General features: G+C 36.6%; 1 protein-coding gene across 3 annotated transcripts in view; it reads left to right on the top strand.

Annotated features, from left to right (window-relative positions):
- Nucleotides 1-23,194, top strand: part of SKAP1 (src kinase associated phosphoprotein 1) — a 281,157-nt gene that overhangs the window by 66,021 nt on the left and 191,942 nt on the right. For all 3 annotated transcript variants that reach the window (XM_058705574.1, XM_058705572.1, XM_058705573.1), the window contains exon 4: nucleotides 12,212-12,328. In XM_058705574.1, the coding sequence (XP_058561557.1) occupies nucleotides 12,212-12,328 (117 nt within the window). The remainder of the gene's footprint in view (nucleotides 1-12,211; nucleotides 12,329-23,194) is intronic.

The following is a 23,194-nucleotide window of genomic DNA, read 5'->3' as shown; positions in this document are numbered from 1 at the left end:
ATAGTATGGGAGAGGAAGGAAGAAATGGGGTGGGGGTGTATATTAGACCAGATGGATCATAAATTGACTCTGATTGTTGAGGATGGATGATGTGTACATGGGGGTTTATTACACTGCTTTGTCTTTTGTATGCATTTAAAATTCTCATAATGCAAAGATAAAAGAAAAAGAAATCCAGGTTGAGAATTTTTAAAAATGTGACATTATTCTTATATTTCTATTGTAAGAACTAGTACATTAATGCATTAGATATTTTATGTGTCTCAGGCACAAAATACATAGAATAGTTAGCCTTTTTCAAAAAAAAAAACCCGCAAGTTTAATGTTTTGTGATGGAAAGAGCATGAGTTTTGACATCAGAGGTAAATTTGAATGCCAGCTCCTCTACTTACAAACTGTGTGAGCTATAGCAAGTGACATAACCTCTTCATCTACAAAATGTTGCTAATAATATCTACTTCATAGTTATTGTGGGTTGTAAGAAATTATAATGCTATGACAAACTCAGGGGGAGTGCTTGCTTCCTGGTAGTTACTTACTACACACAAAACCAAAGTATTATTTTTCTGTTTCAAAGTAGGTCTATGTGAGTAAATCCATGCATAGAACTTAAACAATATGTACCTCATGTCTTCCCATAAAATTCATCTATTCCAGCTGAACCCTAGTATAAGGCCGTGTATATATTTGTGAGGCTTGCATTTAAAGGATGTATGTGCAGGAGTTGTATTGGTAGGCACTTCTGAGGTTAGATTGATGAGCTTGCTGCTCTGTAATGTCTGAGACATGTTGAATCGAAGCAAAGATGTCATTTAACTTCTCGTCTCTTACTATCACATACTTGGGGCATGTAGTTATGACAGCTACAAGAAGCAAACCATTAACGCAGCAAAGAAACACCATCTTTGCACTAAAAAAGGAGAAAAGGGTCTCCCTTTGAAGTTGGAGAGAAGTGTTTTTAAATTAATGGAGTGTACAGTGATTTTACTAAGTTTTATTTATGAAAATACTCTTTGCATTCATGCCAGAAGGCTTTAGCACAGTCGTAAGTAGGATTTATACAAAGAAACACAGCCCAAATTTATGACGTGTTTGCAACTGTAAGAAAAAGTCTGAATTTACAATATTTGTAATTTATTGTTAAATATCTTTTCTATCACTATTCCTGGAATGCTAATATTTTATAAACACAAGTGTTGGTTATGAACCTAGAATATCCTAACTTATACTACTTTTTATAAAGAAGTCTTCCAGAATGTTTGCTATGTCTTTTGGGGATTTAATAACGGGAAATGTACACAGGACGAATACTCTTGCCTTTGGCTTTAGCCCAACCTCTTAGCATCAACAATCTTGACAGCTGCTTTTGTGACTTGACTTCCTTTAGGCCTTTCCCCCTTTCCTTTTTTGCTACATTTTATACAAATTAATCTGTAGAAAGTGGATATACACACAAGTTGTTTCTGAAGTTAATTACTGACTTTGATACCTTTTCAAATATTTTACTTCCTATACATCTACTGTTTGGTGCATTTTTTCAAAAAGAGTGCACCAGTAGGGGCGCCTGGGTGGCGCAGTCGGTTGGGCGTCCGACTTCAGCCAGGTCACGATCTCGCGGTCCGTGAGTTCGAGCCCCGCGTAGGGCTCTGGGCTGATGGCTCAGAGCCTGGAGCCTGTTTCCAGTTCTGTGTCTCCCTCTCTCTCTGCCCCTCCCCCGTTCATGCTCTGTCTCTCTCTGTCCCAAAAATAAATAAATGTTGAAAAAAAAAAAAAAAAAGAGTGCACCAGTATATTTTAAAATTAATACACTGTTTTGTAGCTATTGCCAAAAAGAGTTAAGATTTTTCTTTAATGAAAAGACTAATTTTCTTTTCAGTGTTAAAGTTTTCTAAGATTTTTATGTTCTTCCTAAATTCCCTATTCTGGAGTAGATGATATTGAGATGTAAGAAAAAGAATTGGAAAAGAATAAAATAAAAAATAAAACCTATTGTTGGTCAAAAAAAGAAAGAAAAAACTGGATTTAATACAGTTGAAGGAAAAAAATCATTGGAATCAGATGCTGCTGCCTTCTGTGTCCTCTACACTATGAGTTATATGTAAGCATTCCTTAGAATAGGAAAGACTCCAAATAACCTGAATGTCTAGCATTAGGAGACTAGTTGAATAAAGTACGTCACATCCATTTAATGGAATATTACATACAAGTTAAAAGAACATAATACATATAGATGTGTAACATGTAAAGTTCTCCAAGGCATATTGTTAAATAAAAGGGCAATTTGGGCACACAGTGTACAATTCTCTGTGTGTGTACATGTATCTTGCACATGTGCATGCTTTTATAATATTTACAAAATATTATAGAATATTTTGGGGAGGATACACATGAATCTATGAACAGTGGTAACCTCTGCTGAAGGGGATATCCAGATGAGCGGAAGAAAGAAGCTTCATTATTCATATCCTTTGGTACTATCTGAATTTTCACCATGTGTATATATTATTTTTAACTAAATATTGGTTAAAATGAGAAATGAGATAAATCTATATATGCTGATATGGAAGAACCTCCAAGATAAATGAATGGGAAGAAAAGTAGATTACAGAACAGGACAAATACTAACATTTGTTTAAAAAAAATCCACTAACACAGACTCTTGTTACATTGAGATAAAAAATTTATGGCACGCTCAGAAACCCCCAGAATGGTTACCTCTGGAGAGAAGAACCAAGAGAAGCAAAGGAAAATGAGATTTCATTATATACCTTCCTGTAATGTTTGAAATTTTTTGCTCTGGGCATGTTTAACTTTTTTTAAAATCTAATAAAGAAGTTTGCTATAGTTGACAATACTGTATTGTATATTTGGAAGTTGACTAGAGTAGATCTTAAAAGTTCTCATGATAAGAAAAAAAAATTTGTAGCTATGTGAGGCGATGGATTTTGACTAAACTTACAGTGGTGATCATTTCACAAGATATACAAATCACGATTTTGTCCACCTAAAACTAATACAGTGTTGTATGTCGGTTATATCTCAATAAAACTGGAGGCAAAAAAAAAAAAAAAAAAAAGCTCACAAAACGACCTCGTTTAACACAATAGTGAGCTCTTTTTCAGTAGAATCATGATTTGGTAGTTTCATGTCCATTCAGATTTTTTTTTCCCTCTTCTTTACTTACTTATTTTTACATTTGAATTTACATCAGGCAGAATCCTGATGATGGTATGAAATAACAGCATTCTCTGTTGTTTAGTGTTTGAGGGCCAGCAATATATACGTGTGTTAGGTTGACTTATCACTTAAAAGTCAATTTAAAAATAGATAATAAAGTAGTATCATATAATACCCATGGTCATCGATAAAGAACACCTTTCTTACCCCATCTCAGTCTTTTTTTTTCCATATGTGGTCATTAAAAGTTCATGAAATTTCTTGTTTTTATGCAGATGCAAAGAATGAAACTGATCAATAAATGACTGCTTTAAGTTTGATTAGTCTGGGAACTTTTGTTGAGGAAAAAAAACATATAAGTGATTTCTCTTGGAGAGTATTTTCCCTGGATAATACAGAAAAGTATGTGAGGAGTAGTTTCTGGACCGAAAGTTTGGGCATAAGAATTAATCTACTTCAGGAATTCTGCTTCTAATGAATTCTCATGTTCTGGACACAAAACATTGAGAGAAATGTGTAATGTGAGGTAAAGTGGAACATAACATTTTTCGCTTTTCTGCTCAAAACTTCTGTGAGTAAGTAGGTTAAGTCTTTGGACTTGAACCCCAGTGAATTTGTTTGATATTTGGAGGCTAAATAATGTGATGGTCGAGCCTAATTATACAGCAGTAATTTTTCGCTGTGCTGCCCATCACCACATACTTCTCTCAGAAACTTGTTTAATAGTTACTGTTTACCAGGATGGCCGAAGTACCACTAATACAGGAAAGGGATGGCTTAGTTATGGACAAGGGAATTATACGATATGCAAAATGAAGCTTCCAGTTCCTGCTGACTCTTGTGAGGCAAAGAGTAAGAGAACCAACCTTCACACCTACCCTTGTCAGCTGACGTGTACTTACGCAGACTTGCCAGCCTGACCCGGTTCTTGATCACAGTTCATCACCAGACGGCATTTTCCTAAACTTAAAATGCAACACCCACTTACCCTCCTTAAGATTTGTGCACTTTCCTCGTGTTAGCGATACCCTAATGAAGAAGCAAAAATAAATTTTAAAAACAAGGAAATGGTCTTCCGTGTGAAACTTCTGTTCCAAAAAGGACCAAACATTGAATGGAATTGTTGGTAGTGAGAGATTTTGGTTGTTGATGTTGTTGTTACGTGTTGTTATCATACATGAACGCCTCTTTTTGAGGTGGGGTAGGTGTGGGAAGGCTGAACCTTGTCACCCTCTGCCATTTCAGCGTCAGTGGTATTGGAGGTCTGTATTAATCAAAGACAACTCACCTTCTCTTCAGTACGCTAAAAGTCATTTCATGTCCAGGAGCACCTGCGGGCTCAGTCGGTTAAGTGTCTGACTTTGTCTCAGGCCATGAGCTCCTGGTTTGTGAGTTCTAGCCCTGCGTCGGGCTCTGTGCTGACAGCTCAGAGCCTGGAGCCTGCTTCAGATTCTGTGTCTCCCTCCCTCTCTGCCCCTCTCCTGCTCACACTCTGTCTGTTAAAAATAAATAAACACTTAAAAAAAAGTCATTTCACATTTTCAGGCCTGCTAATCTTACCCACAGTCTATTCTTTATTATATGTTGTTTTATTTTTACTCTTTGGATTCTTTTCTTACATCTGATCTTCGCCCTATAGATCATGGAGTTCTATTCTTCTTTAGCAGAAGATACTGGGGTCCAACTGGCCTTACGGTTTCTCTCAAGAAGAAGAAATATGGGTAAACTAACTGAGGTGTAATAGATCCTAGAATGCATCAGGACTGGAAGTCATTGCTAAGGACTACTATAATTTGTTATTTGGGAGAAGGAAACAAAAAAGATGGGAGGAGAGAGCGGGATGAACCAACAGTCATAAAATTGCTGCATTCATACGTAATTACATCTTTTTTGAGGCATTTTCCTACTGTGAGACTTAAAAGATGATAGTGCCAGAAAGGAAGTACATTCTCTAATTAAGCCAGGTCAGAACTGCGTTTGGGTGTGGAGTATGTTGGCCCATTTTCTATGAGGCAGGGTCAAAAATACCCAGGATTCAATAAAATCAAACAGAAGATGCTGGAAAAAAATTTCAACATATTAATAGGACAAAACCCAAAGTTTTCAGTAAGACTTACAAAAGACTATCTTTTGTAAGCATGAAATCCATGCCCAAAGGTGTTATTTTAAAAGTCACTGTAGGGGCTCCTGGGTGGCTCAGTCTGTTGAGCGTCCAACTCTTGATTTCGGCTCGAGTCATGATCCCAGGGTGGTGGGATTGAGCCCTGGGTTAGGCTCCACACTGAGTGGAGGGATTCTTTCCCTCCCCCTCTGCTGGGATTCTGTCTCTCTCCCTCTGCCGCACTCCCCAACGTGCGTTAGTGCTCTCTCTGTCAAATAAAAAAATATATAAAAAATTAAAATTAAAATCCCTGCAACAATACTACTCCAATAAATTTGAACCCGTGAATTGAACCAGCTCCTTCTTCGCGAAATCACTGACCACATTTGGCTTTGTTGATTAGTTCAATGCCTAATGTGGTTACTAGTATTACTACTATTTATAATGATTTATACTTTTGATTATAGATTTACTTCACCCAAGTAAAGAACAAAACACTAATTAATAGCATAGGCCATAAATCCAAGTCATTGAGGGTCATTCAGTATGCTTTGCCTTTGAGTAATGATCATGATTTAGGAAGCATACAGTTTTGAAGACTGTACAGCTCAGTGGATTAGAACAAGAGCTTAGGAATCAGACAACAAGGGGTCAAAGCCTAGCTCTGCCACTTATGAGTCACTTATGTGACTTTAGGTAAGTTATTTAGTCTCTGTGTCTCAATTTCTTTATCTGCAGCTTTGAGATAATAACATACCACAGGATTAGCTTGAGAATTAAATGAGATAGTATGTGAAGAATCTTGACCTAGAGCCTGTACCCAGTAAGCCTTCAGTAAGCTGTTGTATTGTTATTCTTGCTATAGCTTTCTCCTGTAAGTCAAAGCATGTGGAGAATTCAGTTGAATAGCTTCATAATAAGAATTAAACACTGAAAAATACAGTGGTCCAAGGAAAACAGAACTACGAACCAATAATTCCAGGTTATGATCGCCTGGTTGACATATGATAAATGCGTTTATTTTACATTGTATTTATCCATATATACCAAATACTTAGGTTTACATGTTTTGAATTCTGTCAAAGTCTCATTACTATTGAAAATATTCTAACCCAGCAGGCTCCATTTTAGTACCAGTTGAACGATAACAGTAGTAGATAGAATGTGTTATTATAAAGCCAGAATGATTGCTGACAGGCTATAATTTGCTTTATGAAGTGTGCGTTGTCACATATACAATTATCTGGTTTGTATTTGTTGCTGCCAGCCCTCCAGTTTGTTAATGTCCAGAAGTTATGCCTTATGTGAAACCTAAAAAGGGTTAAAAATCTCAGCGTTTTCTGGTGGGGGAGGGGTAGGAGCAGGAAGGTTCACTTGGTGGCTACCTTTTTTTTTTTTTTTTTTCTTTTTTAAGAACTAGGATGATGCTACACACTGCAGCCCACCCTACTGGTCAAAATGAAAAACTGCATCATAAAAGACCACTTTTTTGAAGGAGGGGGAAAAAAAACTTTTCAGTTTGTTCCCCTGGGTATTTTCCTGTCCAACCCCCCCACTGACAGGTGTAGTTCATTTTTGAAATATTATTAAGCTATGCTGCACTTTTGGTTGTTGGATTCACAGATGTTGTAGTGACTGTGCTATAAGCGTCTAAGCAATTTGATCCCATTTCTAATCATTTGGACTGCTATTCTCTGCAATGATATCCCTAAAAGTTCTTAAGAAGGCTGTTATTCTCAGCATGTTGAAAATAATACAATTAGTAAACAGTATCATGAGCTAAAAAACTTAACGTTAAGCTCAATTTATTTCTTGTACATTCAAGATCTAGTTGGAGCAGCTTTTTAAAAGAATGATAAATGGGAACTTTCTTTACCTGACCTATCATTTGTTCTGTAGACTTAATGACATTCGGTACTATTACACTCACTGCCAGGGCCTTGGGGGAAAAAAAGAATATTTATACATTGAGTTATGGCTAGATGTTGGGGGGCGGGGGATGGCCAGGAAGTCAGGCTGCATCGAATGGAGAAGAATTTGAGACCTTCACTACACATGGATTAATCACAAGGACTAACCACGTAAATCCAAATGGATATTTAGAAATCAGTGAAGCTTCTAAGATGTTCTGTGGGAAACACCATACATTTTCTAATGCATGAGTGTGTGCAAAATGTTATCTAATTTATAACACAAGTGTTGACAGAACTTTAGCTTTGGTGTTGCAAATGGGCTCCATAACATATTTACATGTGAGGAACATTTCACATATATGGGCACATATGTACCCAACCTATTCTAGTTGGTGTTATATTCAATAACTTAGGTGAATGGTTATAATAAGGAATAATAAGCAGCAGTTTTTCTAATCTTACCTTAGTTCAGCTTTGGGAACTGCATTACCATTAAATTGGTCTGTGAAAACCTGGCAATATTAATGCTATGAAGCATGAAAACTAACTGGATTTGGATCAGGGACCTTTATTTATAGCATTTTCTTTAGGATTTATTAGTTTAAAGAGGGAGCTGTGTGTCTCATGGGTTCTTAAATATTAAATAGAGTCAGAAGTCGTGTGTTCCTTTCCAACAGCAACAATAAAAACAAAGAACAAAAAATTGCAGACAATTCTACATTAATTTCAATTTCCTGATTTTATCCAGAGGTACTTGGTGAAGCGATAGCAAACCCTAGGAATTTTGAACCACACCATAGAAACAGCTGGTTGCAGACGTGAATAAAGTCTTTATAATAGAGCTCACAATTAATTAGAAGTAAAAGATGATGGCTTCATACTAACGTGGAAAAACCATTGAGCCTTTACATGTTGAATAAGCAAACATATACTTATATGTTTTATCTATTTGTTAACTGTCATGTTACTTTTTATGCTTAAACTGCTTTCAGTCTGTTTTCAGTTCTTTGGTAAAGTTGTCATTATGGCCTGTTTTTGTCCCTAAATAGTACCTGTAAGTTAAGAATCAGATGGGTTTGCTAGGAGTGAAAATAGTTACAAGGGGAACATCATCATGGTTCATTTTTTTCCCCCTGTTTTATTTGGAATTGAATTAGGAAATGAAAGTTTTTAGCAGTCTAATTCACTTCTCCATAAAGTTTATGGAGCAGCAACAGCTGGTTGAATCCATGGCAGAAAAAAGCCAACTTCTAGTGGCCAAGCTATTGTTTCAGAGTTGGGGGTGGGGGGGGGGTGGGACTCATTAACTGTTAATGAAAACACAGGGAATAAAAACAAATAGCACAGAAACCCTAGCAAATAATTACCTCACACCTGACACAAAGCTGCTTTATATTTCTGCTCCAAACTTCAGAAATTCCCAACTTATCATTCTATGGAGCATGGATGAAATTGAGTTTGACTCTCAGGAACGAACAATAGAGAAATCATCCCCCTTATAGGCCCCTCAGCACGATACTCAGAGGAGAACTGCCATTGAATATACTGAGGAGTGTATCCGGTGCCCAATTCTTATGACACTTAGGGTAGAGCAGCAAACTACCAGCTAATAGCAGATGAACACTTGATATAGTTTCCCCAGATCTTGTACAGAAATACAAAGAAAAGGGACCAGAGGTGGTGGATGTGATTAATGGAGATATTGTGTGTTAGAATATATATCTGTGTAGAAATATATTGATTCTGAGCAAGTTGCAATGGGAAAGCGTGTCTCTAGTGGCAAGGGGTCTTGCTTGTGAGAAAGCCACTCTAAGCAGATGGAGTTCTAAGCCCTAATTGTAGAGCTGCTGAATGGAAGTGTCTGTCACTATAGTTTGTGATCATTTATGTCTGATCCCACTGGACAACGGTAGTGGCCACTTGGAACTGCGATTCTCAGAGCTGCAGATGAATCCAGCGACCACTTGCGGTTATGTTTTAAGGAAAAATGATGTTCTAAACTTAAACAAATCCAAAATGACCACAGTAATTGCTGGTTCTCCTATAAAACTTTTCACCCATGCATCTTGAGTAGTTGTAATCATTTTAATTACACGGGAGTGTCTATTTATATACTGTTATAGGCTTTTTTCTGTGTGTGCCCAAGGGAGTTGGGCCACTTGATGTGACACTAAAAACACTTCTAGCAACATTTCCACCATCAGGAACTAATTATGCTTGGATGTAAAACATATTTTTAAATGTTTCCCCCACCACAACCATTTTTAGTACTGACCCAGGCTCTGTTTTTGCTGCATCGAGTTGTATACCTTTGCTGTTGATACTTTACAAAAGCATGGCCTTATATTTGGCATAGGAATGGCTGTTAAAAGCCCCCGTTGGGTAACTATGTCCAGAAACCATAGGAACCACATGGAAGTGACTTTTCCATTTGAAGTTGATAAATCAAATGCCAAATTCAGGCAGGTATTTTGGACGAGATTTTTTTTTTTAAGTTTATTTATTTTGAGAGAAACAGAGAAAGTGTGAGTGGGGGAGGGGCAGAGAGAGAGGGAAAGAGAGAATCCCAAACAGGCTCCATGCTCAGCACAGAGCCCAATGCAGGACTCGATCTCACAAATTGTGAGATCATGACCTGAGCCAAGATCAAGAGTTGGATGCCTAACTGACTGAGCCACCCAGGCGCCCCTGGATGAGATTTTTTAAATGGAGCCTCTAAATCCAATTGAATTGGATTCTGGAACAGAAAAAGAACATTAGTGGAAAAACTGGTGAAATCCAAATAAAGTCTATAGTTTAGGTAATAGCAGTGTACCAATGTTAATTTCTTGGTTTGGACAGACATAGCCTAGTTATGTAAGAAGTTGACATTGGGAGAAGTTAGGTGAAGGGTGTGCAGGAACCCTCTGTACTATCTTTGCAATATTTACAATAAATCTAAAATTATACCAAAATAAAATTTTCATTTAAAATACAACAAAACAGGGGGCCCAGGTGGCTCAGTCGAGCGTCCAACTCTTGATTTCAGCTCAAGTCATGATCCTAGGTTTGTGGGATGGAGCCTGTTTGGGATGCATTCCCCCACCTCTCTCTCTGCCCCTCTCCCCAACTCGTGCACTCTCTCTTTCTAAAATTAAAAAATTATGCTCTGGTTTCTCTTCAGATCGCATAAATCTTTCGCCTTTTACTAAAATTAAAAAATTAAGTAAGTAAGTAATTAAAACACAACAAAACAAAGCCCCTCCTGATCTGCTTATTTAAAAAAAAAAAGTCTGGAATGCTAGAATATGTAAGAGTAGTTTTGTCAAATTTCTGAAGCCAGCAGAAAATTGAGTCTAGAACGATAGTTGATAATGTTCAGTATATCCTACAAATGTTAAATTTTGCTTGGCAACCCAAACTGCTACTTTTTTTTTTTTAATGGATTTTGGTTTGGCTCAAATTTTTAAAATTCCTTTAACCTCACAGCTCACTTTCAGGTTACTTGCCAAAGCAGTCCATTAGGTTGTATTGATAATATAATTTCAGTGGATTTGCAGTGATGTAAAATTTGAGTCATTTAACCTTCAGTCCAGGTTTTGAAAATTTTTCTGGTTATAAAGGCGAAATTTCGCAGTGATACTTTAAGCATAACCGTAATCAGCTTTGTATCCTGATCAGTAGCCTAATAAAGGAGAGCATTTCTTCTGGCTCTGACCAGCAACTACTGTGTGAGGTGGTGGTGGTGGGTGCTGTTGTCTTGTTTTAAACTTTTCTTTTCCACAATAAAGCCCATAGTTTATTTCTAAAGTCCTGTATATGCAGGTGTTCAACTCAGTTATGGACAAGCTACCTACCATTGAGTATTCGTAGAGGAGTCTAGATACGATCATCTAATTTATGGAAAGAGAAGGCCACAGCCATTCTCTTTGCATCATTTTATATCCTCCCTATCCTTCCAGTTTAATTGTAGGAAATAAACCTTTAAAGTGAGGCAATACAGATTCTATGTAGGTTGTTTGGTTTCACTGCTCCCTCGTTGAAATCCAGGGCCAAAACTCTGCAGTGTTTACGGAGATTAGCATTGGTGATTTCCTTTGGAAATTAGTATTTGAGATAATATTAAATTCAGTTGAAAATCCCCTTTTCATGTTTGTGAAATGAACTGAGCAGCTGTTGGTGTCCTTTTGTCAGCACACTGTACCTCTGTTTGGGGGATTTTAAGGAAACCATTTGCAATGCAGAGTCTTTTCTTCCGGTTTCTGAATGATCGAACATCTTCCATCTGAACCTTTTAAAGTATCATAATAGCATGGGCCACTTCTACAAAATATAATCCAATGTATGTTGAAAACACCCAAAAGGGATTAGCATTGTTTTAATTGCATAATTCAGTATTGCATATACATTACCTTTCATCAAAGCCATTTTACAGAACAAACATTACCTTCTTAGGGCTTTTAGAATTCCTAAGAGGTTGGTTGCATGGGCTGTAAACTAGAATTATAAAGAGAGAACTTTCTTAAGATTGCAAAACAAGTAGTGATTTAAATTGGAATAGAATCCAGCAAAGTCTAGGTTCTCTCTGTTTTTAAGGCTCTTAGTTTTCAGAGAAGGGAAGAATACTGGCCTTGTTACATTATATTATGTATAGGTTAACCCTTTGTGTGATTTATTCTATCCTATTTGGAAATATATAGAGAAACAGGCATTCAGAGTAAAGGCTGTAATTAATGGAAGACAAGTAAATACGAATGCATATTTATATAGCTGTGTTCTCATTTTAAGTGTGATGGAGAAGTTTCTTTCTGGTGGCAAGAGGTCTCCCCACTTTCTGATAACCGTTTCTAAGTTCTAGTTAGTTGAATGGAAAATTTCCCAGCCAGGTAAGTTGGTTCTTATTTATTTTTTTCTCATATGTTAATGGATAGTGGCCATGTTATCTTTTGGGGTTTTGGGGTGAATGGCAGAAGAAATCTACGAAGACCTTTATAAAGATGTCCCAAGTGTGACCTGACTTTTGTCCTTTTTTATCCCTCAGGGGGAGACCAAGCTGAAAGTTTCCTTGGACAGGACAGCTCTGATGATAACCATAGTGGAACTCATGGCCCCTCTCTCACATCAGATGCACCTTTTTTGCCCGATTATCAGGATGAGGGTGAGTGTCATCTTCCTGGATCTTGGGTTGACCGCACTTTGTTACTTTTTGTCTTGGTGTCTTTGCCTTTTGTCATTTTGAACCAAGCTGACTTCAGTGAGTTTTCTGTATTGGTAATCACTAGTTTGCAAAGAACAACTATTTGTTTAGTTGTGGTGCTGATCTTCCTAGGTAAGTCAATACTTCTGAAGCTGATGTATTTAGGGAAACACTAATTCCATGCTGGAGCAGGAAGACATCGTTATTGATCTTTTTATAAGAACTGTAGCTCAAAAGCTAAGAGGGCATTTTAAGATTGCCCAGTTCACCGTCTTACAGCTTTCTTAGTTTCACAGTGTGCCATGAGAATTGGAGCTTTCATTTGGTGATTATTGGATTATTGATTTATTGTGGATTATTTGAGACCCTTGAACCGATAATATTATAGTAAGATACGATTTTTATCCATGCTTCTCACCTATCCCTCTCTGACCATGTTGGTGTTATTCAAAGGGAAGTGGAAGCCACAAGAACCACAATGTAAATCTTCATGGAGCATTCATTTTCCTTGAAGATTTGGGAATGAGAGGAGTTAAATAATTCAACTGTTACAAACATTACTTTTATATTAAATTTTATATTACATTGGTATGTAATAGAGTGGGATGCAAAATATGCATTAATTTTTAAGAGACATGAATATAAAAATTTTGTCTTAGTGGCTGCTAGTTTCTGGCTCAGGCTCAGATATCCCAACGGTGGGGGTTCACTGTGCCTCTTCTGGCATCTGGCCACTTGAACAGACGGTTTGATCATCACTGATGCACACGGTTATCTTACCAAAGCCTCTCTTGTGCCTTTTCAGTGGGGGGAAAAAGGTAGAGATGCTACTAAACTGAATATTAAATTGGAATCATATTATTCACTTAGGGATTGGGAGTAAAGTTGGTAAACTATTCCTTATTTTTCTTCATTAGCCTGTAATCTTTTAATTTATTTTTCTGTCAGATTTCCCTATGACTTTGGCATTTGCTGAGAGTTCACAATCCCTAATTCCTTTCTCTTTTTAACATATCCATTAATTCATTTTTTTTTCTGAATCTTTTATTTAAATTCCAGTTAGCTAATATACGGTGTGATATTAGTTCACTTATCCATTAAATCTCATTTCATTTAGTCCATTCGACAGTTCATATTTTCTCCACATCAGAACTATGAATTCCATTGTGCAGAAACATTTTATTTTGCTTGAGATTTGTATACTAACGCAGTTAGTAATACCCAAGTTTTAGAAATTGGGGCTTACAGTTTAGGATCTGTATATTGACTCAAGTATTACACTTAAAAACATTGTTTGGATTGAAAGCTTAATAGTTGCACTGGTGGTTTATTATAATTTTAGAAAATTAACAGTGCAAAACATTAAAAAACCAACCTTCCATTTGTTTTTGATTAACCTAATGCTTGACAGAATTAGAACAGTAGCACCTCATTAATCCATAGGTCACTTATTTGGTACTTCCAACTTTCCCAAACACAGCTGAGAACACAATAAGTTAGCCAGAAAGACCTCTAAGTGGGAATAGATGTTCCCGAGTGCTGTGTTAACACTTACATACCATATTCTTGGGAAGACCCCTGAGGCCCTCACTGGGATTCCTCTTCTTACAAATTTCCTTTTTTTTTTTTAAGTTTATTCATTTATTATTTCAGAGAGAGTGAGAGAAAGAGAGAGCACGTGCGCACACACCTACACAAGAAGGGGAGGGGGAGACAGAGAGGGAGACACAGAATCCGAAGCAGGCTCCAGGCTCCGAGCTGTCAGCACGGAGCCCAATGCAGGGCTCGAACCCAGGAACCGTGAGATCACGGCCTGAGCCAAAGTCAGACACTTAACCGACTGAACCACCCAGGCGCCCCTCCTCTCCTTACAAATTTATAACCATTAGCATGTTTTGATTTCTCAACCCACAGTAGGATGAAACATCAAGTTAGAAGAAGGTGCACTTTAGAGGCATCAATTAAATAATATGGAGGTGAGAAACAAGAAAACACTAAAAACTTATACAGAAAACAAAATCTGTAAAGAAATAAAATTTATATAGGAACTTAAAAACACTGGGGCCATATCATACTGTAGAAATAAGTGGCCCAAACTAAGAGCTCAGTGCCTTAATAAAGTAAAACTTTTTTAGCTAGCATTTATTGAGCACTTACTGTGTGCCTTGCATCTGTGTTCTAAGTACTTTGCATATATCACCATTTAATCCTGTGAAGAGCCCTAGAGGTAGATATTAGGATTAGCCTCAGTTCACAGAGAAGGAAACGGAGACCCAGGGAAGTTAACTTATCTAAGATCACACAGCTAGTAAGCAATAGTGCCAGGATTTATACCTATGCAGTCTAGTTCTAGAACCTCTGCTTTTAACCACTCTACTATCTTTACCACTCTCCTTATCTATGTTGGAGATAAAGATAAAGATAAAGAAGATGGATTAATGTCTCAGACATTTTGGGGGCACCTGGGTGGCTCAGTCAGTTAAGCATCTGACTTCAGCTCAGGTCATGATCTCACGGTCTGTGAGTTCGAGCCCCGCGTTGGGCCCTGTGCTGGCATCTCAGAGCCTGGAGCCTGCTTCAGATTCTGTGTCTCCCTCTCTCTCTCTATCCCTACCCTGCTCGTGCTCTGTCTCTCTGTGCGTCAAAAACAAATAAACATTAAAAAAAATGTTTCAGACATTTTGGTTAAGACTATACAGATACGGAAAGTTTGCTTAAAAGTAGTTTCATTAAAAATAGTTGAAATTAGGGGCGCCTGGGTGGCTCAGTCGGTTAAGCGGCCGACTTCGGCTCAGGTCATGATCTCGTGGTCAGTGAGTTCAAGCCCCGTGTCGGGCTCTGTGCTGACAGCTCAGAGCCTGGAGCCTGTCTCAGATTCTGTGTCTCCCTCTCTCTGACCCTCCCCCGTTCATGCTCTGTCTCTCTCTGTCTCAAAAATAAACAAATGTTAAAAAAATTTATAATAAAAAAAAATAGTTGAAATTAAAAAAAAAAATAGTGTTAAAAGAGGTAAACCTAGTATCTGGAAAATTCCAAGGTGGAAACTTTGCTCCATAATGGTTCCCCATAAGAGAGGAGCTAACTATATTAGTAATATTAAATTCTTACTTCATTGATTTTAATTTATAGTTTTGTGCCTAAAAGTTAAGAGAATTCTCAAAAAAAAAAGTTAAGAGAATTCTCAAAGGGACACAGTCAATGCCAGAGGTAGGAATAGATTGTTTATGTGTTAGAAATTTGATTGTAGGATGTTGAAATAATGTTTATTTTAAAATATTTTTTTAATTTCACTTTTTTAAAGTTTTTATTTAAATTCCAGTTAGATAACATACAGTGTAATATTAATTTCAGGGGCACAATGTAGTGATTCAACACTCCCACGCAACACCCAGTGCACATCACAAGTACACTCCTTAATCCCCTTCATCTGTATCACTCACCCCCGCCCACCCCGCCGCCCCGCAACCGTCAGTTTGTTCTCTTTAGGTAAGAGTCTATTTCATGGTTTGCCTCCCTCTCTCTTTTCTTTTTTTTTTCCTTGCCATTTGCAATGACGTAGATGAAGCTAGAGAGCATTACACTAAGCAAAACAAGTCAGTCAGAGGAAAACAAATACCATACGATTTCACTCATATGTGGAACCTAAGAAACAAAGGAGCAAAGGGGAAAAAAAGAGAGAGAGGGAGATAATGTTTTAATATGAGTTTCTGCAAAGCACTGAAACCAGCACAGTACCTGAGTGCCTGATGCATAGTGGGCACGATAAATGTTTGTTTCCTTCCCCTAAAAAGTAAAGATACATACATTTCCTGTGACATTAAGGAGGTTTTAAAGATGTTAAAATTTTCAGTAAATGCTATATCCTAGACATAACTAGATTTTACCATTATTGAGAACAGTAACATTTGATATGCTACTTATTCATTATTTTAAATACTTTTTTAGAGATTACAAGGTACTACCAAGGCACTGTGCTAAGCAGTAAGTGAAATATGCAGTAAAAAAATCAGACATAGTCCCTGTCCTATGGAGTTTACCATCTCATTGGGAAAACACACTGTTATGAGCAGACAAATGAACAAATATAAAAATGTCTTCATTTGCTGGGGAAATAGCTAAGGTGATCCTTTAGGAAGAAAAGATATTCTTTGACTTTTTTTGTTGTGTCCGTTGTTTTAGACTTTTGGAACTTTATATCTTTATTAGAAAATGAAATGTCACTGTTAAAATATTTCAGCTTTGTTGAATTCCACCTCCAGCCAGAGCAGTATCCTAAATGTACAATTATAAAAGGACACACGGTCTGACCCATCCACCCATAACGTCAGTGTGAGAAGCAATAACCATGGTGCGTGTCGTGTTTGGATCATGCTTTTGTGAAGGCTACAAAGAGCTCTAGAAGCATATAGAAACCTGGCCAGGTGCACAGCTCAAAAAAAAAAAAAAAGAAAAAGAAAAAGAAAAAAAAAGTAAGAAAGAAAAGAAAAAAGAAAACCAAGGTTACAGGCTAAACCATGCATAAAAATGAGAGCATGTTGCTACCTAATCACAATTTCTTCTCCTTTTCCTTTGCAAATGCCCTCAATCTGAGAACAGCAGGCTATACCCTGTGGAGAGACACCCACAAATAAGAGCATAGTCACAGCATGGGAATGAAAACTTACTAACAAGTAATAACACTTAGATTTCTAAACCTAAGGAGGCGTAGTTTCTACCATATTGAAGTTTACTATGAAACACTGGATATAATTAATGTACAAAAGCCAGCCAGCTATGAAGCTCAAGATCTAATTGCTTTCATTGTCCAAAATATACGATGGATTTTAATGTGTCCATAAAATTATTTCATTAGTATACATTTTTAAAAGACAAGTGTACGTATATATATTTTTTGCAGATCGGTTGGGGAAGGTACTCTATAAACAGGGTATAGTGACTCCTTCTGGAAGAAAAAGAAAAAATAAAATTATTTTCTGGGAGAAGAAACCCAGAGTCTGTGATGGTATATTATTTATTATGTATTATATATTATCACATTCTAATTAAAGAAAAAGGAATGAATGGATATTGGACAAATAAATCTGGGAAGAAGTAAGAAAGAATGTTTTTAGAGTTTAGTTTTACATCAGGTTGTCAAAAGTTAGAGAAAGTTCTTATTCTCCAGTGAAATGAAAAATAGAATCAGAATTGTTAAATAGCTATAACCGTTTTTGGAGAAGAGTAATAATGAATATGTGAAAACCTGTTTTTGATCAATTTGTTATATGCTACTTGATTTCAAAGAAATTGCAGACCCATTTAACAGAGGCCATTTTCAACTCCAGGCCCCTTTTGAAAGGTACATTAGAAAATATATAGAACATTTTGAAAATGAAGAGAATCCGTCTTTCACAGCTTTATGTTTAGCACTTTCCTTGTTTTTACATTTCTGTTTTCATTTTAGTTCTGAAATAGAAGTCTGTTTTTGGATTCGATATTATGAACAACAGTAGACTAGCTTTTGTTGATCCTTGTGTGTTTCATTTCTATAGTAATAGGAAGAGAATAGTATTTTAATATCTTCCCTAATGGCAGGAAGAATGTATTTTCAATAAAACTCTATTAGTATTGTGAAATAAAAATGGACTTAATTTATTGATTAGACTTTTTTGGCTGGAATTCATGTTTGTCTTAAATTTCATTGTACCAAAGTTAGAATCATGCCGTCTGGGAGTCGGAAGGGATGATAGTAACAGGAACCATTTATTGAGCACTGTGCCACCCTAAGTGCTTGTTGTGGACCATCTCGTTCAATTCTCAAACCAGCCTAAAGAACATCCTGTTATCCCCATTTTACAGGTAAAAAAAGAAAAATTGAGGTCTAGAGAAATTAACTACTTGGCCAAGAATGGAGTACCCAATCCACCGGTAGAGGGTGGAGGTAGGGTTCCAATAGAGTGCTGCATTGTGAAGAGTTTTGGTTAGCTGCGTAGTTTTCCTCTGAAACACCCATTCTTATGGGCTTTACATATCATTCTCCTTATTGCTCTTATTCCACCAAATATAGTGTTCATTTACAAAATAAATGTTTTCAAAGCTAAAACCTATCCTCTAAATACCACTTCAACTGCATCCTTTGATATGTGCTACTTTCATTATAATTGACAATTCCTTTCTAAGTGTTTTGTAATTCTTTTGATGATATCCTTTTAAACCTATGTGTTATTTAGAAGCGTGTGCACACGCACGTGTGTGTGTGTGTGTGTGTGTTTTCCCAGTTTTTATTTTGTTTTTTTTTTAGTTTACAGGGATTTTTAAACCTGCTTTTCTATTTTGACTATTAATTTTTATTACATTATAGTCTAAGAACATATTATTTAGATTCTTGGGACTTTGTTGAGATTTCTTTTGTGGCCTGGTAATGATCAATTTATGCTTATGTGCTGTGTGGCTCCCCCAGTATTTATTTAACACACTCTTACTGTTTTTATACTTATAAATAGTATTCTTCAAATCTTTTATATTCTGGCTTTTCTTTTATCTGCCGAAAGTTTTGCATTAAAATCTCCAATTATACTTGTAGATTTATCCATTTTTCTGTGTTTTGCTTTACATTCTCAAGGTCATGTTATTAGATATTTATAAATACCTGTAATTTGTTTTAAAAGGTTTCCTCTTACTGAACTGAAATCCTATCTCTAGAATTTCCATTTATTAAGCTAGTCTACTCATAGCACCCCTGATAGACTTTCCGCTCAAGGAGTAAAAAAAAAAAAATGTTTGTTCACAAGCCACTTTGAGACCCCTGTTGCTCTGAGTCATGTATGAGGCCTGATTTTGGCATTAAATCATGTTGTGTCACAGAATAAATAAACTGCACATCTTACAGTGTTTACTGAGGTATGTGAATTAACGACGCAGTGGTTAGCAGTAAGTGACCTTACTGATCAGGTAAATCTTAGGCCAAATCCTGCTGATGACTTTGGAAGAAAATGTGCATATTTTAGGGCTGCTCTACTTGGAATGTTAGAAACCTATTGCAGGCTCGGTCATTGGTACCCTAGTAGGTGGAGAGAGTTAATGGCCTAAATACAACAAGTTATTTGCTTCCTTCTCACTGATAGGGTCAAGCCCGCTATTTTTGTCTGTGTGTGTGTGTGTGTGTGTGTGTGTGTGTGTGTGTGTGTAGTTACATAAACTATATGAAGATATTTAGAATTTTTAGTTCCTCTTTATTCTATGATGTGAAAATAATGCATGTGACTCAAAATACGCTCTCCATATTCAAATATGTAAATAAATATACGTGCATATATACATGCATTCAAACAGTATTTATCTCATTTTCTTTTTATTCTTCAGACAGTTGCTTTCATCTTTGTTGCTCACAGGTATATTTTTCTTTAGTAAAGGCACATGACTCCTGTCAACCCTGATGGAGTTTATGTGTGTGTGTTTATGGTACGCACTGTGGAAGAACGCAAAGCTTCCTTCCTTCCACATCTGTGTTTTTGGAGCCAAAGAACAAATCCTACTGTAAAACACATACTTTCATAAGCATGGTATTTGTGAACAAGTTTCTGTTGGCTTCAGGTGAGTCCGTCAGATCAGATCATTGGGAGAAATTAAGGACTTAATGTTGAGTTAACTGTGATAAGGGTAAGTAAGCTGTCACTCAGGATCACAGTGGCCTCCTTCATGAAGATAAATGTCTTATTAGATCGCAGACATCATGTCGTTTATATAGTCTGGTATAAATCACAGATGAAGATGACAAACTGGGTTTCAAAGTTGACAGTAATTTATATAACTTAAACAAATGATTACCAAGGATTATACATGTTTTGTGAAGAATAAAAAAACAATAACAATTATCTGTCTATGAACAACCCATTTTTCATTCTTCAGCCTGGCATGTTGGGCTGTTAGTGCATGTTTAAAGTCTAACCTTCTGTCCAGTACCCAGTAAAGTATTCTTTCGTGTGTTGATGGCTGGATATCTTCCGTAATGCTTTTTTTCACTATAATATACTCTATAGAGTTAACCCAAAGTTTATATAGAATAATGGCATTTTACAGCTGGAAGAGGCTGTAAATCACCTAATCTAATCTCTGTTTTACCAAAGAGAAAACTAAATTCTAAAGAGGCTAAATTCCTACATCTCATGTCTAGCAAGATAGAACCAGGATGGAAACCAAGACCACTGCCCTGGGAGTGGCCTTCCCAGACCCACACTACACACCTTCCCTCACCTGCATGATCTCAGCAAGCTTTTCAGAGCAGTCCCCAACAGCTTTGCAGGAGACTTGATCATGGCTCTTAGGCTATTTCTTGCAAGTTCTTCAGACACACAGGTGTCTCTCTGGCCTTTGTATGTTCTTATTCTCTTCCCAGAATGATTTGGGGGTATTACATTTTATAAAGAATCCCAAAGAGTTCCATAAATGCTAGCAGTTATAACGATGAGAAGCATACTATCAGCCTCTGAATTGATTTGACATAGAACTAATTAGTTATCTTTTTTTGGCCTTTTTGTCCATGTTATAGATTTCAATATACTGCCAATGAAGAGTTAGCTATTGAATACCTATACTGAATGTCCTTTTATTCAGCCATGAGTTTAGAGACTGTGTGGAGGATACAAAGAGGAATAAGATATGATCCCTTTCCTAAGTGAGCAAATAATCTAGTTGAAGAGAAAAGATTAGACTCCCCCACAACAAAGTATACAGTACATAATCAAGTGCTGATTATCAGAATTTGCACAGAATTTGCAGGGGGAAAAAAAAACAATTGGTTAGACTTGCAAGCTTGGAAGACAGTCAAGATAATATTTGGCCTGCGCTGTGGCCAAAGTGTTTTTAGAAGTCGATTCCAGGCTGGGAGTGTGCACAGAAGTCCATTCTCTGAAAGGTCAAACCTTTATTGAGCTTCCACTATAATTAGGGGTGAAATAACAGTGGCCATTTTTAAGTGCAAACAGTTTATTTTTAAGTGAGTGACGTGGCAAATGAGATTAAGCCTTTGCATACTGCCTTGAGTATTCTTTGTCTCTCCAACTTGGAGTTCTCCAAATTCTAAAAAGAGTCAGCAACTCTAATGGTAATGTGAAAGTTCCAGTATATGGTTATTGAAGATGTGTGTGTGTGGTCATTACAGTGGTGGTAGCATGATATGCCATGTTTTGGTTGCTAATGTAACATATTTATCGAATTGATATATAAATCAATCAGAAGTGGGGAGGGCTTATGTATCTTTGTGGGCTGTTTATTAGAAAATCTTATATACCATGCTTAATTACCTTGCTCTTAGAATCTGTAAATGCATTATAATTAAACATAGCATCTGCCTTATAGATGAACACTGAATCACCTGAGAGTTAGCTAACTGACCTAGGGCAATCATGTCTAAAGCTCAGGAACTCTATACTCTCAAGATATAGATACATGTACTTAGTTTATGTAAATATACAGTTATATTTATGCTCTTTCTATTCATATATATTTTTTCAACTCTTCATGCTTTGGTGATCTTTGTTTTTCAGCTGTCCGTAAATTCTTTGGCCTGTCATAGAACTCTGACTTTTCAAGTAAAAGTAAATGTTAGTAATGCTGTTTAAAACAACGTGAAAGCACCTGTTAATCTAGAACATTATGTTCTACTAGGAAAAGATTGTTGAATTCACAGATCATTTTACACTTAGGCTCTAGATTGCCTTTCTGACTTTGAGTGACAGCCTTTTTTTCTGCTGGGCCCTACGTAGCTTAAGCCCAGATACACTAGTCTAATAGGAAAGAAAGATTATACACAGTAGTTGCTCTGGCTTGTAAAATTGGGATTTATAGGGGAATTGTTCCTTCATGGAAAGTTTTCACTTATAGAAGCCTTTATCCAATTTATAGATCTATTTCTATAAAACTTTAGGGTATAACTTATATGGCACAGTATATTTTAAAGCAGTGCTCTGACAGATAAACATTGTTGCTGTGGTTAATTTTATAATTAAGTCATTTTATAGTAGTACTCAGATTTTTTTTTTTAATCAACAACACATAGGGTTAACTGGGATCGTGAGCTCTTCTCTCTACCAATGATCATTATCATCATTGAAAGACATTTATGAATGCCCAAGAACACAGTTGGGCCTAGAGATTGTCACAGCTTAGAGGAAAAAAATCACTTGAGTTATCTAATCTAGCCCTTCTAATGAATTCACATCATTCTTACTAATATCTCATTTAATTAATTATCAAATATAGCGATTATGCTTTGTATCCTTCCCTTGCAGGACATCTTGCCCGCCCAACTATTATTACTAATTTATTCTTCATGTCTAACCTAAACTTTTCCTTCCTTAGTTTCAGGCCATTGCTCTTTTCTATACCATCTTCTGAGACTGAATAATTCCCCTAATTCATTTATATTGTTACCTTTAGAAGGTATTTAAAGACTGTGAACGTTTATCCCCAGAGTCTTCACTTTTCCAAACTACATAAATTTCAGTTCTCTTAATCCTTGCCTCACTCTGCCCCTGCCATACTCTCTAGTCTTTGAGTATTTTATCACACTCCTTGATATTTTCCATTCCAAGGGGATCACCTAACCAAGAGAGCTGCCTTTTGGGAGAGGAAGTGCTAAAGCGTAAAATCTCATATAAACCACTAGAAGATGCCTAAGTGCTTATTTGATGTTGTTGGTGGTGATCATCTGGTGGGCACGCCAGTGTAGTGCTTGCTTTGGCATATGCTGGGATATATGTGTATTTTAATGCCTTAATGTATTATGGCCTGTTGTAATTGAATGTCTATAAAGTAGCAGTTAAGAGGGTTTTACAGACCTTAGAAGAG

Source organism: Neofelis nebulosa, chromosome 16 (genome assembly GCF_028018385.1).
Source record: "Neofelis nebulosa isolate mNeoNeb1 chromosome 16, mNeoNeb1.pri, whole genome shotgun sequence".
Classification (NCBI taxonomy): Eukaryota; Metazoa; Chordata; class Mammalia; order Carnivora; family Felidae; genus Neofelis; species Neofelis nebulosa.
The sequence above is the reverse complement of the archived record's forward strand: the minus strand, read 5'-3'. Positions and strand labels throughout refer to the sequence as shown.